Source organism: Artemia sp. Qi Xiang Cuo, chromosome 14 (genome assembly GCF_049724085.1).
Source record: "Artemia sp. Qi Xiang Cuo chromosome 14, ASM4972408v1, whole genome shotgun sequence".
Lineage (NCBI taxonomy): Eukaryota > Metazoa > Arthropoda > Branchiopoda > Anostraca > Artemiidae > Artemia > Artemia sp. Qi Xiang Cuo.
Genome location: NC_142807.1, coordinates 27,262,982 through 27,279,865, shown reverse-complemented (window position 1 = coordinate 27,279,865; position 16,884 = coordinate 27,262,982). Strand labels below are relative to the sequence as shown.

The 16,884-nt window shown below is 35.2% G+C and overlaps 1 protein-coding gene across 2 annotated transcripts in view; it reads right to left on the bottom strand.

The window, feature by feature from the left end:
* Nucleotides 1-64: 64 nt before the first annotated feature.
* rush (pleckstrin homology and FYVE domain containing family member rush hour) overlaps nucleotides 65-16,884 on the bottom strand; it is a 49,440-nt gene continuing 32,620 nt past the window's right edge. The window contains exons 7-9 of one of the 2 annotated variants that reach the window (XM_089100695.1): nucleotides 10,769-10,928; nucleotides 9,034-9,125; nucleotides 65-1,677 (exon numbers count right to left, since the gene is read on the bottom strand). In XM_089100695.1, the coding sequence (XP_088956821.1) occupies nucleotides 1,645-1,677; nucleotides 9,034-9,125; nucleotides 10,769-10,928 (285 nt within the window). In that variant the 3' untranslated portion in view covers nucleotides 65-1,644. The other variant, XM_089100694.1, reaches the window with a different exon arrangement.

Sequence of the window (16,884 nt, the reverse complement as noted above, 5' to 3'; positions counted from 1 at the left end):
TTAACATCAAATTATAAAAAGCACTAAAAGTTATGGAGAAAAATAGGCACAATAAAAGGATAAGCAGTGCTTAACTAGTTTATTAAAAAAATCTTAAAGGTTTAGCACCTTCGAATGCACCTTCTACACCATGCAATTGAAAAATGATGAATTAAAATCGTTCGACTGTTGAATTCCATATATATATATATATATATATATATATATATATATATATATATATATATATATATATATATATATATATATATATATAGATATATACGAGTATGTTCAATTCGCTTATGTAGTTTCGGTTTTACTTACCATCCTCTTATTGGAAGCCCAAAACTTACAGTGCTTCCTAAAAGAAACTTTTCCGCCACCTCAGTGAGGAAAAAGGAAAAAGCATCTTTTTCCTTTTCCTCACTGATTGATATTCAATCGAACAGTGTTATTTTAAAATCAAAGAATGAGAAAATAGATTATTTTTAATCGATTAATACCATTCCAGATCACAAAATTTGCTTGGATGCAGTTTTAGAGGCTTAGAAATGAGCACATCTGAAATTCTAAACTTGAGACAGTACCATTGATATAATAAACACAATTCGTTTCTGCACCGAGTCAACTTTTTTAAGGTTAAAATAGACTCAGCGTCTTTAGCAAAAATGAATTTAATGCTTGGTTACGAATGTGATTACACATGATGACATTCGCAGTGTAAACTTTTCGCTTTAAGTTCATTTACCACATCAGAATGCCAATACCAACTTTAATCTGAAGCAATTATGGCCAACAAGAACAATATAGCTACTGAAAAGAAGCAGATCTTCTGTGTTTTAATATGGCTCGAACAGGAATTGGAAATTACTAGCACTACAGAAAATACAACATTAGGCCTATTCATTCGAATTAAAAAAAAAGTCCCTATAACCGTAGAGGTACGACTGAATGCTGTTGCCAGGTGTTCAACCGACACACAGTAAAATTAAAAAAAAAACATACAGCTTTATGAACTTTCCAAGTAACGTTGTAGCGTTACTAAGTAGCTAAGTAGCGTTGGTTCTTTTTTTTCAACGCACAGAAAGAAAACATTGCCGCCACCAATAATATAGAGCTGGAATAAACCAATTAATAAAGTTAGTTTTATGATATTCCATGAGTATTTATTTTGGGGGTTTTTATTTGCAAGCATTTTCAATTTTAATTTTTTAAATCTTCAGTTGTATGATCCATACTTAGAAATATAAATGTTAAATTTCATCAGTGTAGGTAGCGTTTAAAGTTTTACGTAACACTAGACTATGCAATCAATTTTATACGAACAGTCTCTAAGTATGTTTTAAATGCAACTTAGCTACAAAATCTACAAATCATAACAAATCCATAGTAGTTTACAAATAATATAGTTAATAGAAAGTGTATACAAGGCACATCATAACAAAAGAAACACAGTCCAACAAAAACATTGAATCCGTAACTAAAATAACTGAATCACGGTTTTCAGTTGTTTTCGAACAATAAACAAACATAATAATAATCGGCAGCCACAGTTATACAGCACTCCAAAACTTAGAACGCTGAAAAAAAGGATTTTTTAGCCTTTTTCTCAGAACTAAAATAACTTCAGGCACAACGAAATACGTAAATTGAGCACTATACTTAATTATTCGAACTCATCCTGTAGAAAGTCGGCTAGAAAAAAAAACACAGTTCATGACAATAATAAATATAAACAAAATCAAATACTGAACATAAACCCGAAATATAGTTTCCTAGAAAGTTCTTGGCATGAAGGCATTCATGGCGCATGGGAAAGCAAATGGATTGTGAGAAATATTTTACAACCTACTGGATATTTAGCATAATATTTGTATTAAGCTCTCATTAACCACTCCTTGATATCCTCCAAAGATTTTGACTTGTTTCGCCGAGAAGTTGATTCAATCCCTAGTGCGGAGAATGCTTTTTACTTATTGACTTTTTCCTGTATAAAAGATTCAATGACGTATTGCGCAGAACAAACATTATATTCTGCGAAGTTCTGAATTTCCTACTACTGACATTTAGTCAAGACATCGCCGGTAACTATCCAAATCATGACTTCGTTCTTCATTGGTCTCCTTAACATTTCCGTTTTGTTTGATTAACTTTGAGATATGGACAATTTACATTTTTCTCAGAGAAATTTGTTTCATTTAGTGTAGTAAGCTAATGTGGTGGTTAGCACGAGTTAGTAGCAAAAGGAGTTGGCAAACCTGCATCTATAACTTGAATGGCAGGCACCACAGAGAGCTGACTCCAACAGCTTTTGTTTCGGATTTCAATATAAACTTTCTCGGATAATACCTCATTATTTGTGGTTGATCTTTGATTGACTATAGCTTTTTTTTTAACTCAATTTGCCAAGCGACAAAAAACAGGAATAATCCATAAACAACAGCAAGGAAGAAAATAAAATATTTCGGTCCCCTAACGTAAGGTATATGCCCCTTATTTAAAAATTGTACTGACTCTTCTCAAAACGAGTAAGACTGGACATCCCTTCCGAGAGATGAATTTTTTTAGAAAATGTTTGTTTTTAGTATACAAAGGTAAAATACAAAGTCCTAATTCGACTTTGTCCATAATTTTTGGAAAATGCATATAACACAAGAAAAATTTCGACTTATTCTTAACTAGAAACTAGTTAAGAGCGAACGTCTTTTTGAAGCTATCACATCAGATAGCACGGAATAGTACGGAAATGACAGCGACAAATGGGAGTTTTTGAAAAAAAAAATGCATTTTACTTTAGTGATATCAAGACCAATTTGTAACAAGCGTGTAGATTTAAGTATTAGTTATTAGTTTTCACATGAGCCTTGAAACAGCTCTCTCCTTGGCTAAAAACAGCTAGTACTCCAGCGCCGGGGAAAAGGGGAAACATAGGTTATACCAGCGCTAAAATGTGATTTTCTTCAAGTTAGAAGATGGAGGGTGGAAAACTTCCAGTCAAGGATTACTTCCAGTCAAGGATTACAACTCTTTTCAAAATTCCCATGAATATGTTTAGGCATTATTTTTACTTTTAAGTTTAACGTGGACCCTGAATCAGTGTCGAACAGCGGTTTTTTACAAATGAAAATTAATACAGAAATGCATGTTTAACTTTTCGATTACTATGGGCTGTGGTTAAATCTTTAAAAGGTTGCAGCCATCGATGCAATCATGATAAGCTATACGATCAATTTGCTTATGCATAAAATTGTTGTTGCTCCTTACATAAATAAATACATATTTTGTTCATCCTATTAGCATATTTCACATAAAGCTGAAATTTCCCTGGAAAACAATAAGCCTGTCGGAAGATCATCATTAAACCAGTCGCGCAGGTAACTTAAAGACTAGTATTTATATTAAGGCTTTTCTATGTATGCTAGTTTAAGATAACGCCTTGTGCGGGTACGTATTCTTTTACATGTGCGCTCAAAAATAAGCTAAACTAATCATGCTAGAAATGTGAAAATTTATGCAGGATATATTTGTAATCATGAAGATGAATACAGGCTATAAGAATCTGAAGAATGTACTAAAAAAATGAAATGTGATGTGATGATCACAGGCGTTGGGGGTTGAAGGCCCGAGCTGCCAACCGAAGTGAACAGAGGGAGGCAAATTTTTTTCTCCATGACTGATTTAACCCAACTGGTGGCTGTAGGTATTACATTACGCCATATAATTTACTTCTTATACAGCTAAAAGTTTAAAGGTTAAATTAAAAGGTTTTTTTTAACTAAAGTTTAAAGGTTTGTCTATATAAAAGCAGAGAACGACAGCAAAACTTTAAATGACCGTGATTTACTCTAAAATATGAGGTACTCAGTACCCCTCGGCGATCTGCTCTTTATGCGAAACTTTAACTTACGGGTTAATGTAGCGGAAAATTGCCTAATCTCCATGAGCAGCACATTAGGCAATTGCCTTTATAAAACCCTCGATAGAAATCCTTTGGCGTACCTCTAGGGGTACGGGCTTTCCTGGATTGTATCCCTGCTACAGATAATTGCTTTTCGGCTTTGTTTTATCTTTAAAACTGAATTCTTCAGATAGTAAAAGGCACCTCCTGGAGTAATTCCGAAATTCTTGAGCAGCTTTCCAAAAACAAAGTGTCTAACCGTCTAAAAATTTCTGGTATTGATACTCCTTACAAAAAAAGATGTTCATAATGAAATGATACTCATAACTAGTACTCTTTAATGAAAAAGACACTTTCACTTTTCTGTTTTAGTCCGTTGCAAATCTTAAGCTATTTCATTCGAAATATCGTTTTTCTTTCGTCGAGTGTTTATTCTGTGAAAGTGGATACCCATCTGCTTATTTTCTGATCGTAGTTATAAGCTTAAAATAGAATATTAGTATAATTTTGTAGCTTTTCTTGTTGATACTAAATCAAGACAAATTGTGGCAAGATTTTCATGCAACTATTCTGTCTACAAGCAAGACCTGGTCAATGATACCCATTTAGAAGTCATGAAAAGGCATATGTTTAATTGGACGAAACTTTTCTACACCGTTGTAGAAATCCTAAATTTCAAGTAAAATTGACATTTTCTTCGATATAAATTTTGAAATAGATAATCCCTAAGACGAGTTTATGAGCAAAACATCTGGACATTATCCCATTCGAAACTACAAAGGTACTGGAAATAAAATATCTTTCAAAGAAAGAAAGTCAGACAATTGCCAGTGAGAAAAAAATATTAAAGATTACAAATGTGAAAACAGAATTTTAATTCAGGAATCTCGTATGGAAAATTACTTTCTTTTCGCTGAAAAACTCACAGAGGATGACACAAATCCATGCATCAAAAAATTAACTAACCACTTGCTGTAATATAGATGGGGACTAAAGCTCAAAAGCGCTGCCGGCTACTCCACATGCACAGTAAAACCAAGTCAACAATTTATATAAACTCTTGACTCACATTTAGCAGACAGTAGTGGACCGACAAGGCATGATTTTGGCTTCTATTTCCATTGATTCCCACTTAGTATTCTTAAAAATGAATAAAAAAGCAGAAGAAAAGTAAGAATAATAAGGATATAAGCGGTGTTTCAATGTCATGATCGATTGGAACATATTACTCTTTACAATGTATTAATACTATTACTATGTACGCAGCCTAAAGGAAATTTTTGATATTTTGAAATTCTCTATTTTTCATCTTTAAATGTCAAGCAGTTAACCCAACCTATTTCTGGTTCGAAATCCATTTGAATTCCTCGATATAAAATTCTCAAAAAAAAAAAAACACTCATCGTAGCACAAAGCCGCCAAGGTACAGCACATTTCAAGGGAGGCCTGATTTATACACCTAAGCTCCAAACAAACGGTAAAGCATTGCATATATTAAATACGTAACCTAACCTAGGTACCTCCCCCCCCCCTAAAATCCAAAAAAACAGTTTAATATCGTATACGCAAAGAAAACCTTGTAATCATTGTCTGCTCTACCACAGTTTAAGACGTCACAAAACGCGTTTATCATTGCCAGTCTACAGTGATTTAACCGAGAGGCCCGGATAATGGAAAAGTACCGAATAATATAATTGGCTAAAAACAGGCTTGCGACAAGCGGGGTTGAACAGTAGTCCCCAGAAACCCGAGATGCGGCTTTATTATTCACTGCGATAACAAAATAAACAAATCGCAGGCAGGTACGATGCATGGCTTCTGTATCTTCGGTTCTTTTTTAGTCTAATATCTGTAATCACCGCCTGTGGAAGTAGCATCATTAGCACTACAGATTTCAATGTGCGATCGAAGTTCAACATTTTGCAACTTGTTGCATTTAGCTGGGGACAAAGAATCCTTGGTTCTTCTGAAAGAATGCTCCATTGAATGCATAAAAAATCAACCTCGAAAATTCAGCTTGATTCACATGCAAATTTGATAATTTTACATGATTCGTATGCAAATTTAAAGAACCAAAAATTTAAATGAACGCTGCCAAAGATTACCCGTCCTGGCCTCTTCAAGAATGCCTTTGACACTTTCAAGGACAATCGAAGAATCGATCAGCCGTATTCTTTAATAATAAAAAGTCAGGTCTTATTTATAAGCAATTCAATCTACTAACCGACTCTGGCATATTTTAATTAGGCACTGCAGAGGGGTTCCGTAAATTGCTAGTTAGCCAAAGGGCAAGTTTTCCTGTTTACGCATAGCCCGCCTCGACGTTTGCTCATTAGAAATTGTCTGCCAATTTACTTACCATGTTTTAGTTCAGCACCAGCAATCGAAATGATACCTACTATCCCCGCCCCCTCCTTTTCCTCAGCACTGTTAATGTTTATAAAACATTTATAGTCAATTCATGTAAACACAGGCAAATTCTATGCTTAAAACTTTGAAAATCAACCTTTGTTTGACTATAAACGAACTTTCTTCTGATGTGCCCCAGAAATTTTGATCCAAAAATGTGTGTATTTAACGATGTTGGCAAATAGATCAGAGGGGGGGGGGGAGGGTAATCGGTAAGTTTCACTTATCTCGTGTCTGGTCAATTCCTAATTGAGCATAAGAAGAAAACTTTGAGAAAGTTCAAGAGTTAAAACAAAAGCTAAGCAAATAGCGACTTTTGAAACAGCCTGTATAGCTCTAACGCGAAATCATCACAACAAACATAAGGGGACATTGACATACAAGCAATGTTAACGCTCTTTTTCCACTTACTTCCTTTAGATTTTCATCCTCTGCACTTAAATGGCTTCTGTCTCTCAATTCCCCTGCTTTATTCTTATCTTTACATTTGTCTATCCCTTTTACAGGAACAGTTGTTGACAAATTATGTATTTTCTTATTTATTAAAAAATGTGCAACAATTTTCATCTGCATTGTACTTACAACGAGTTCTAAATTAGTTGACTAATTGTACTTTGTGTTCTCTAGCAGTGTACTTTTCGTAATATAGAGGAGTGAATTCTACAGAGAAGTATCCTAGGATCATTTCTACCTAACAAAAGGTTTTAGATGAACAAGATACAACGCATTAATGTTCTGTTAAGGATTACATTTTATGCCCTAAAAAGCGTAATTTTCATGTACCACATCCAGGTACGCCCATGGAGGAGGCTTCAAACCCACTTCTCTCTCCATCTCAGTATTTTAAAGATCCCCCTCTGTTTCTTATTTCTTTCTAATTATTTTGCCTGTTTTGGATGTTTTTTTTTATTTATCCCATCTACCCAAACACGTACATGAAGGAACCGGGGCTAAGGCCCACCTTCCTCACAAACATGAATGTTCCATGTAATATTAATTCTTTACATACAATTTACATATTTCTAGCGTTTTTTTTTATATTTTTATTTTGCTCCATTTTGACATATGCACGCACGCGTTCCAAACCCAATGCACATCTTACTGGTCCGAAAACAGTATGTTGTTAAAATCAAACTGCCAAGATCGCAGATTTCATTGAAAGTTCGACAAAAATAGCTTGAATACAGGAGGATAAACTAGACAACTAACTATACCAACAAATAAAAGGTTAGCATCGAAATATTATTGATTAGAAGACTTGAGTATAACATATCCAAACAAACCAAATAATTAAACTCAGTATCAAGTTTGTTTTGTACTTTTTAAAAAGTATTTCAAAATTGTCAACAGCCATATTTATAATGGGTTCTCCAACTGAATCAGAGGCCAAGGTATCATTGCAGTTGCTAGAATTTTCTGAAAATTTTAGAATTCTTTCGTAGAAAAAGTGAATCAAATGTATCATTTATCAAAACCGGCCACTAGCTGAATCCTTTTTAGCAGCATTGTGCTTAAGCAACACATCACATCCTAACTATCCAGCTTTGCCAAATATTACAAGTGGACACATTTTAGCTAATGACCATTATAGAAACGAAGCCCCATTGTCTATTTTAGTTTCATACTGAATGGATTTAGAGGAAAACTAAATTAGAAAACAAAAGGAAAACAAGAGTGAAAAACGTTTTTACAAGTTCAATGATTAGAATGAGAAGATAGCTTAAAAAACAATAAATAAAATGAAAATATAAAAACTTATAATTTCGAAAGTGAACTAAATAATATTTTCTCAGACCACACTGGCTAAGGATGACAGAACAAAAACTTAGGATAATGAAAAAGACAACGTAATTCAGAGCCAGTGAAAATAGATGAAAAATACGAATATCTTGGCCCAGATCTATGCTCAACCGTACTCTGTGCAAAAAAAGGATGTGAAAATTAATAAATGTCAAACGCTAAAACGAAAGGATATTTGGTTTTACACCAAAAGTCCTGATCCACTAAAAAAAAGAACAAGCGATTTCAAATTCAAAGCTTTCATCAGGAAGTTGGGCGGTATTGGTGACCTCATGATACCCATGAGAGTAGTAGGCACAAATAGAGACCAGTGTTCTATTGCTAATTTCAGTCACCATCCAGCCACAACCTGTCCTGTCCAATGGCTGACCATGAGTGTTTTCTGGAATACAATGACAAGATTGGATGGGTTGAAGCTAGTAATGGCTGCCAGAATCATGCGTAGTGGACAATCGCCCTTAAGAATGTGAAGTGTTGACTGTGGTAGAAGAAAAGATTCCTTGACCAGCAATCCAAAGGTGAGAAAAAGAAGTTCTCTTGTTAGTACCTTTTCTGAGGATCAAGACCGCTTACCAATGATAGTTGGCAAGAAGTTGGCGAATCTCCCCTTCAGTATTGCATACCCGAGCCGGTTTTAATATGGTGAGTGGGTTTCTTGGGATAGGTGGAAACAATTTTGGACTCCTTGCCACAACGAAGGAAGGCTTTTCTACAAGGGGGAAAAGGATAGGCAAGCTTTATCTCAAATTACCACGCCCGAAAGGGCACCAATAATCCAATGGCTATTTAGGTTTGGAAGCAACGTGCTTTTGTGGCCTGAGTCTCGACTCAGTTGTGTGAGTCCGCCCATAATTACAACAATAATAATCAGCAAGTTGCCACTATTCACTTTACAAATTGCCTTCAAATGTCATACAAAAAATGATCGTTAAAGTAACACTCACCTCTTCTCTAGTACTGGAAATGCCGTTATGATTTGCTTCTTCATCTGAATCATCTTCACCAGAGCTATCACCATTTGCTATAGTTCCATCAGCTGTAAAATGATTCACAGTAAAGTAAAGGGTGAACATTAAGCAAGTCTTTAATAAGTAACATTACTAAAATCATTGCAGCATCAAGCCACCTGAGGCCAACAAAGTTGTTCATACACGTCTTCTAACCCAGCTGGCTCAAAGCGTCATTCTTCAATTCCTCCCGCGAAGTTTTAATTCCCCAGCTGGCTCAAAGCGTCACTCTTCAATTCCTCCCGCGAAGCTTTATTTCGAACCTGTATTTTAACCTTTTCTCACCTTATTTGGGGCGACCAGCTTTTCGTCTGACCCCAGATGGATGGCCAGGAAGCATGATTTTTTATAATACTTGTTCAAAGAAATCTTAAAATACATTGGATAGTACATAAGAGTATCCCATGACAGAATACCACTGCCGATATACATAAGTAATAAGATAAAACAGCAAAAGAACCAAGAAAGAAAAAAGTCAAAAGCTCGAGATCGGGAAACCCTGTTACATGATGCAAGTATTCAAGAAAAGAAATTAACAGCGATTTGATTTTCATAATTTTTATTTTATTTTTATCGACAGGATTATCCTTAGACAGTCACGACCAGTTTTATTCTAGAAACTTACATTCATAAGTACCTGGGTCAAAAGGATCCCAATACGATTATTTTCTTTGAAATAATACCCCTTCGAATTAAAAAATTGGACCTAGGTTATTTAATTTTCAGATTTATTCTTAGAATTTTAAATCAGACTTATTTGATATGACGAGCTCCAGTTATTAGTTACTGTTTCACAATTTACTCGAAGAAAAGTCTGAAGCTACAAGATAATACAAAGAAATTTATCCCTTGCTTAACTGAAGCGGGCAATTACAGTCCCCTAGGAAGATTGTACCCGGAATACTACAAACAAAGAAGATAGCGCCCTGAATAGTCCATCTACCAACAGAAGATTGACAATACATTTAGGTTGAGGCCCTAAAACGGTACCATACACCGTCCTCTCAACCCTTCTTATATTGACATACTCTCTTTTTCTATGGTTGCAGCAGTAGCTGCAACATAGGAATGAGCACTCTACGACCCATAGTAGCCAGAATTAAAAATTCAGAGCAAGAATAAACCAGGGAACTGTCCCAAGATTCATAATACACTGTAGTAAACTGTACACTGATAGCAATACAAAAATAAATTTGTAATTTTAAAACTGGGTTTCTAAAATTACTTGTCGTTATATGAGGTTTGCAGTCATTTAATGTTGTTATCTATTTCATTTTCAATTGAACTTCACTGCTGTTTTTGCTTTTCAAAAGTAGCAATTTTTTAAGACCAAATCTATTACACTGATTATTATTTTATAAGACGAAAAAGTAGGCAGGTAACCAGAAGCCTATATTCTTCTTCCTTTCTTTTTTTTTTGGGGGGGGGGGGAGTGGTCAGCCGTTTGATTAATGCTTTTTAATTCCAAATAAATGTCATGTTTTTCTTGATTTCATAAATAGCACACTTTTCCCGCATTTTTGGTTTTCTAGAAGTAGAGGGGATGTTTGCCAGTCTCCCTTCCCCCATTGTGAGCACCAATGCTTGTAATACATATTCCTTGAAATAAACAAGATGGATATTACCAGTTCATGTAAAGCAGATAATACTATACTGGGACGTTATAGCTTACCTTTGCTTTCAGGAGAAACTGGCTCCGAAATTTTGCGTTTCGTCAGGGTGTCGTAACAAGTAAGGCAAACACGAACAGGTTTCAGAGATTGATGGGCTAGCACAAATTTCTTCGAGGAACAAGGACCACATACCACAGCACCACACTTGCGGCAATGGTGCTAGAAAACAAAACTTATGAATCATGAGATTTTTTCCTTGGAGAGGGCAGAGGAGGGGTCAAAAATAAGAAAAAATAAATGCATTTCTAAGCCAAAAGGTTTCAAAAACAGAGAGAAAAAAAAATTCAAGCTGAAGAAACAAACGAGACTACTAATTTCTGAGACCACACTGGCTAATCATGATAAACAAAAAATCGCAAAGAAAGGAAACGAGGAAAATTAACAGCCAGTGAAAAAATTGAAAAATTATGCAATATTTCGGTCAAGAACTCCGCTTGACCGTCCTCAGTGCAGAATAAAACTGATAAAAACATAAAAACCAAACCTTAAAATAAAAACACCAAACTAAAGTTGGACGACCCTTTCCTAGTAACGGTGAAAGGGTAACTGAATAAAAAACACAAGTCTAAATGGCATTTCAGAATTTCATTTTGCGTAAAGCATTTTTAAAGGCTGATCGCTTTCCAGTTTGATTGTTATCGGAGACTCTATTCGATTGCACAATATAACTTTGTGGATGTATGTAAAAACGATCAGAATTAATAATTTTGTCATAAATGGGACTTAGAAAAATTTCTCCAGTGTCTCTATTGAGAGCTACCTTTTGGTGAATGTGCTTTTTTATTTCAACTGCCTCCCTGAAAACTTGCGTGAGACCTTTAACGGGGGCAACGACAGAGGCCTCGTCAAACAAAAGGAAATGGTGTGGATTCTCGTACACATGTTGCGCCAAGGCGGAATCAAAAACCTCAGGCCTTTGGCGTAACGTCATTGCCTTGTCGATTGAGGACTTGTGCTCAGATAACCTCTCCCCCAATTGCTGTTGGGTTCTACCAACATAAAAACAGCCACAAGAACAAGGAATTCTATAAACACCACTGCCCAGAATGGGGCTGGTTTTATCTTTGCCGTTGTTAAAAAAGTTCTGTGTAATATTTGAATTTTTAAAGGCGACACTAAGTTTATATTTTTTAAGGATTCTTTTCAATTTATCACTCAATTTTGGAATGTAGGGTAGAACAGTGAAAAGTTTCTTATCATCCACCAATGGGACGGTATCTGTTGGGGCTTGTGGACCTGATGCCCTCCCCTCTGCCTTTTTTCTTATTCTTTATATAATTGTCTAAATTAATTTTATTGGGTATCCATTGCAAAATAAAATGTCATTAATATAGTTCAATTCTGAGTATTTGTGAGGCTCTGAGAATATTCTTATTGCTCAGTCAACCAAAGAAATAACAACTCCTCTTTTTATGCAGGGAGAGTGGTTGGAGGAAAAATGCAAATACCTATCGTTATGCGTAGGCTTTCTATAAATAGAAAATTCAATGACAGGAGACTTATTAAAAATTAAAACATCTAGAAAAGGAAGTTTGTGGTTATGTTCTAGTTCTAAAGTGAAGTGAAGGTTAGAGTCCAAAGTGTTCAGATGAGTTAAGAAGGAGTTGAGAGACTCCCTCCTCCATGCTCCCACAGAGAAATAACATCATCGACAAACCTACCCCAGATACGGTGTTTTATCGGAAAATTTTCCAGAGCAGAGATTTCTATGAATTCCATATAAAAAGTTGCAAAACATGGTGAAAGACTTGTACCCATAGGTAAACCCCTAATTTGGGTGAAAAATTGATTATTATATCGGAATTTTGAGGAGGAACTATTGCAAAGACGGACGAGACGCATAATAGTTTCTATATCCAGTGTTTTGTAGTCTATTTGATCAATATTATCTTCTAATTTCCTTTGAAGAGCTAGTTCACATTTTTTAATGTCGCAAGACGTATACATAGAAATGGCATCGAAACTGGCCAAAATTGTATCTTTTTTTATTTCAATGTCTTTTAATTTTTCAACAAGGTGAACTGAGTTTCTTATGTATGAAGTTTGCGTTTGCATAAGGGGGCAAAAAAGTGTTGACAACCATTTCCCCAATCTGGCAGTCGAAGAGCTATAAGAAGCCACAATTGGGTGTAGAGGGACTCCATCTTTGTGGATTTTTGGGAGCCCGTAAAATTTAGGAGCTGAACAACCTGTAGGGTAAAATAATTTATACATTTGTGGGGTAATAAGTCTTTCAATTTGCAAAATTCCTAGCTCCTTTTGTACTAAACGGGTGAACTTATCGGTGGGGTCTGAATCTATGGGCTTGTAAGTATGGGTGTCGGATAAAATATCTGTAACTTTTGTATTATATGAAGTTTTATCAAGGATAAAAATTTTATTTCCTTTATCATCCCTGGTGATAATAATGTATGGGTCTTTTTTTAAATTTTTGAGAGTTGGTGTTTCCTGATTTTTTAAGCTTGGGGAATTTGGAATGAAATCAAGAATATTCTTGACCACCTCTCCTCGAAGTAAATCTGGATTTTCCACAGCACCACGTGAACCGAATATACCTGCCTTCACATTGGAGACTATCTCTGCGAAATTCACTTGTGTTTGAGGTAGGCAAAATTTAGGTCCCTTGGACAAAACATGGGTTTCTTCCGGAGTAAGAACTTTAGAAGATAGGTTCTCAATGGCCGGACCAGGACAAAACCTCGGAAGAAAACATCTGGAATTCTGAAATTTTTCGTACTCTAATTTTTCAAGCTTTTCTGATAAACGAGCCTTAGCCCTGCAAAAGTCGTGGTGGAAAGTATTCTGAGCTATTCTAGATATCTGCTGAAAATCCGTCGGTGAAAGGTTTTGCTGTAGAAAATGTCGAGTTTTTGAAATTGTATTACTTATGGAAAAACTTCTTTTTTTTTTGTCTTTTAAAATTTTAAACAAAGACTGAAAAACAACCCAAAACCAAAATTGCCTTTCGGATTGTGTACCTAGGTTTAGGCGGAAACGAAGAGAATTCGGAAGAATTCTCTTTACTCTACAACGCTGTAAAAATTCTTGTTGATTAATAAGGTTGCAATAGTTCCTCCTCATATTTCCGATATAATAATCAATTTTTCACCCAAATTAGGGGTTTACCTATGGGTACAAGTCTTTCACCATTTTTGGCAACTTTTTATATGGAATTCATAGAAATCTCTGCTCTGGAAAATTTTCCGATAAAACACCGTTTCTGGGGTAGGTTTGTCGATGATGTTATTTCTCTGTGGGAGCATGGAGGAGAGTCACTTAACTCCTTCTTAACTCATCTAAACACTTTGGACTCTAACCTTCAGTTCACTATAGAACTAGAACATAACCACAAACTTCCTTTCCTAGATGTTTTAATTTTCAATAAGTCTCCTGGCCTTGAATTTTCTATTTATAGAAAGCCTACGCATAACGATAGGTATTTGCATTTTTCCTCCAACCACTCTCCCTGCATAAAAAGAGGAGTTGTTATTTCTTTGGTTGACCGAGTAATAAGAATATGCTCAGAGCCTCACATAGACTCAGAATTGAACTATATTAAGGACATTTTATTTTGCAATGGCTACCCTATAAAATTACTTGAGACCATTATAGACAGAAGACGAAAAAAGGCAGAGGGGAGGGCATCAGGTCCACAAGCCCCAACAGATACCGTCCCATTGGTGGATGATAAGAAACTTTTCACTGTTCTACCCTACATTCCTAAATTGAGTGACAAATTGAAAAGAATCCTTAAAAAACATAAACTTAGTGTCGCCTTTAAAAATTCAAATATTACACAGAACTTTTTTAACAACGGCAAAGATAAAACCAGCCCCATTCTGGGCAGTGGTGTTTATAGAATTTCTTGTTCTTGTGGCTGTTTTTATGCTGGTAGAACCCAACAGCAATTGGGGGAGAGGTTATCTGAGCACAAGTCCTCAATCGACAAGGCAATGAGGTTACGCCAAAAGCCTGAGGTTTTTGATTCCGCCTTGGCGCAACATGTGTACGAGAATCCACACCATTTCATTTTGTTTGACGAGGCCTCTATCGTTGCCCCCGTTAAAGGTCTCACGCAAGTTTTCTGAGAGGCAGTTAAAATTAAGAAACATACCCACCAAAAGGTAGCTCTCAATAGAGACACTGGAGAAATTTTTCTAAGTCCCATTTATGACAAAATTATTAATTCTGATCGTTTTTACATACATCCACAAAGTTATATTGTGCAATCGAATAGAGTCTCCGATAACAATCAAACTGGAAAGCGATCAGCCTTTAAAAGTGATTTACGCAAAATGAAATTCTGAAATGCCATTTAGACTTGTGTTTTTTATTCAGTTACCCTTTCACCGTTAATAGGAAAGGGTCGTCCAATTTTAGTTTGGTGTTTTTATTTTAATGTTTGGTTTTTATATTTTTATCAGTTTTATTCTGCACTGAGGACGGTCAAGCGGAGGTCTTGACCGAAATATTTGCATAATTTTTCAATTTTTTCACTGACTGTTAATTGTCCTCGTTTCCTTTCTTCGCGATTTTTTGTTTAACGAGACTACGGCCAGTAGAACGAAAAGACAAGCTAAAACAACACGGATATTTAGCCTGTATAAAACAAGGAGTCTTGAACGCTAAATGTAGAACAAAGATAAAATCTAAAATAATCTATAAAACCTAAAATTAAACAAAACTAAAAGCAATAAAAAAGAAATTAAAAATAAACCAATATCTATATATACAATTAATACTACTGGGATTGAGCACCACATAATATTTTTAAGGACAATTGCGAGTAACTTCAGTGAGAACATAGAAGCGAAAAATGTATGTACGGAAACTTATGGCAAAGGTATATATGAACTTTTGCAAAATTACCCAAAAACCCTTTAACAATGTGGGTTTCATTTTGTAAACAGAGTTAAGTGTTTTATGGACAGACGTTCATTAAAAAAAAACCTAATTATCGTTATAAATTTTCATAAAGAGATCCAATAATGAATTAATGATCTAGTAATTATTAGGCAAGCACGGATATTTCAAAGCCTTCTGAGTTTATAACCGCATAGTAGTAAGGCTGATAATGATTTGGAACTCTCCTTTTAACTTTTCAAAGCCAAGAATGGAGTATTAAATTTAATTTCGGTTTTGAAGAGGTTTTCTGAACATCATCTAAAGCTACGACCCTCACCCACTATAGTATGCATGTGTGTGGAGACACGCAAAACTCAAGAAAAACGGGATTAATTTAACTTTTACTGTAACTACTAGCTTTAGAAAATCAATGCAGAACAGATCTGAGTCAAAAACAAACATTTCTCTGACATGTTATTATATTTTAGATCAATTAGCTCGTATATCCGAAGAGTGGTGGTGGTCAATCGCTAATGCGTGGTAACTGCTCTTTACTTACATACAATTTTTTCTTTTACTTAACTTTACAACAAAATTACTTTCTATTGCTTCAACATGTTTCAAACAGTTCGTGGTAACGAACTTCAAGTAAGGAGCAAAACGGCTCAATAGTAACCGAAACTGTAAAAAACAGAATTTTGATATCGACAGATATATCAAAAGAATCGTCTTATTATGCTGATTCCAAATAAATACGATTCATTAAGCTTAGTGTTACCTATAAAAGGCTACGAGCCTGAGAAAACTTGCCTGATTTTCAAAAAAGGGAGGAAACACCGCCTAAAAGTCAAAGAATCTTAATGAAAATGCCACCATCAAATTCAAAGTATCTAAGAATCTTATTGTAGAGGTTTCAAGCTCACATCTGCAAAAATGTGGAATTTTGTATTTTTTGCCAGAGGAATGATCACAGATGCGTGTTTATTTGTTTTTTTTTTATCAGGGGTGATCGCATCGAAAAAATAGTCCTAGAATATTGGGAGAGGACTCATTCTAACAAAAATTAAAAGTTCTAGTCCTCTTTTTAAACGATCAAAAATATTGGGGGCAACTAGTCCCCTCCCATCCCCTTTTTCCCTAAAAGTCGAGAAAATTTGCATGATTTTCGAAAAAGGGAAGAAACAACCCCTAAAAGTAATGGAATCTTAACTAAAATCACACTATCAAATTCAACGTATCAGAGAACCTTATTGTAGAAGTTTCAAGCTCC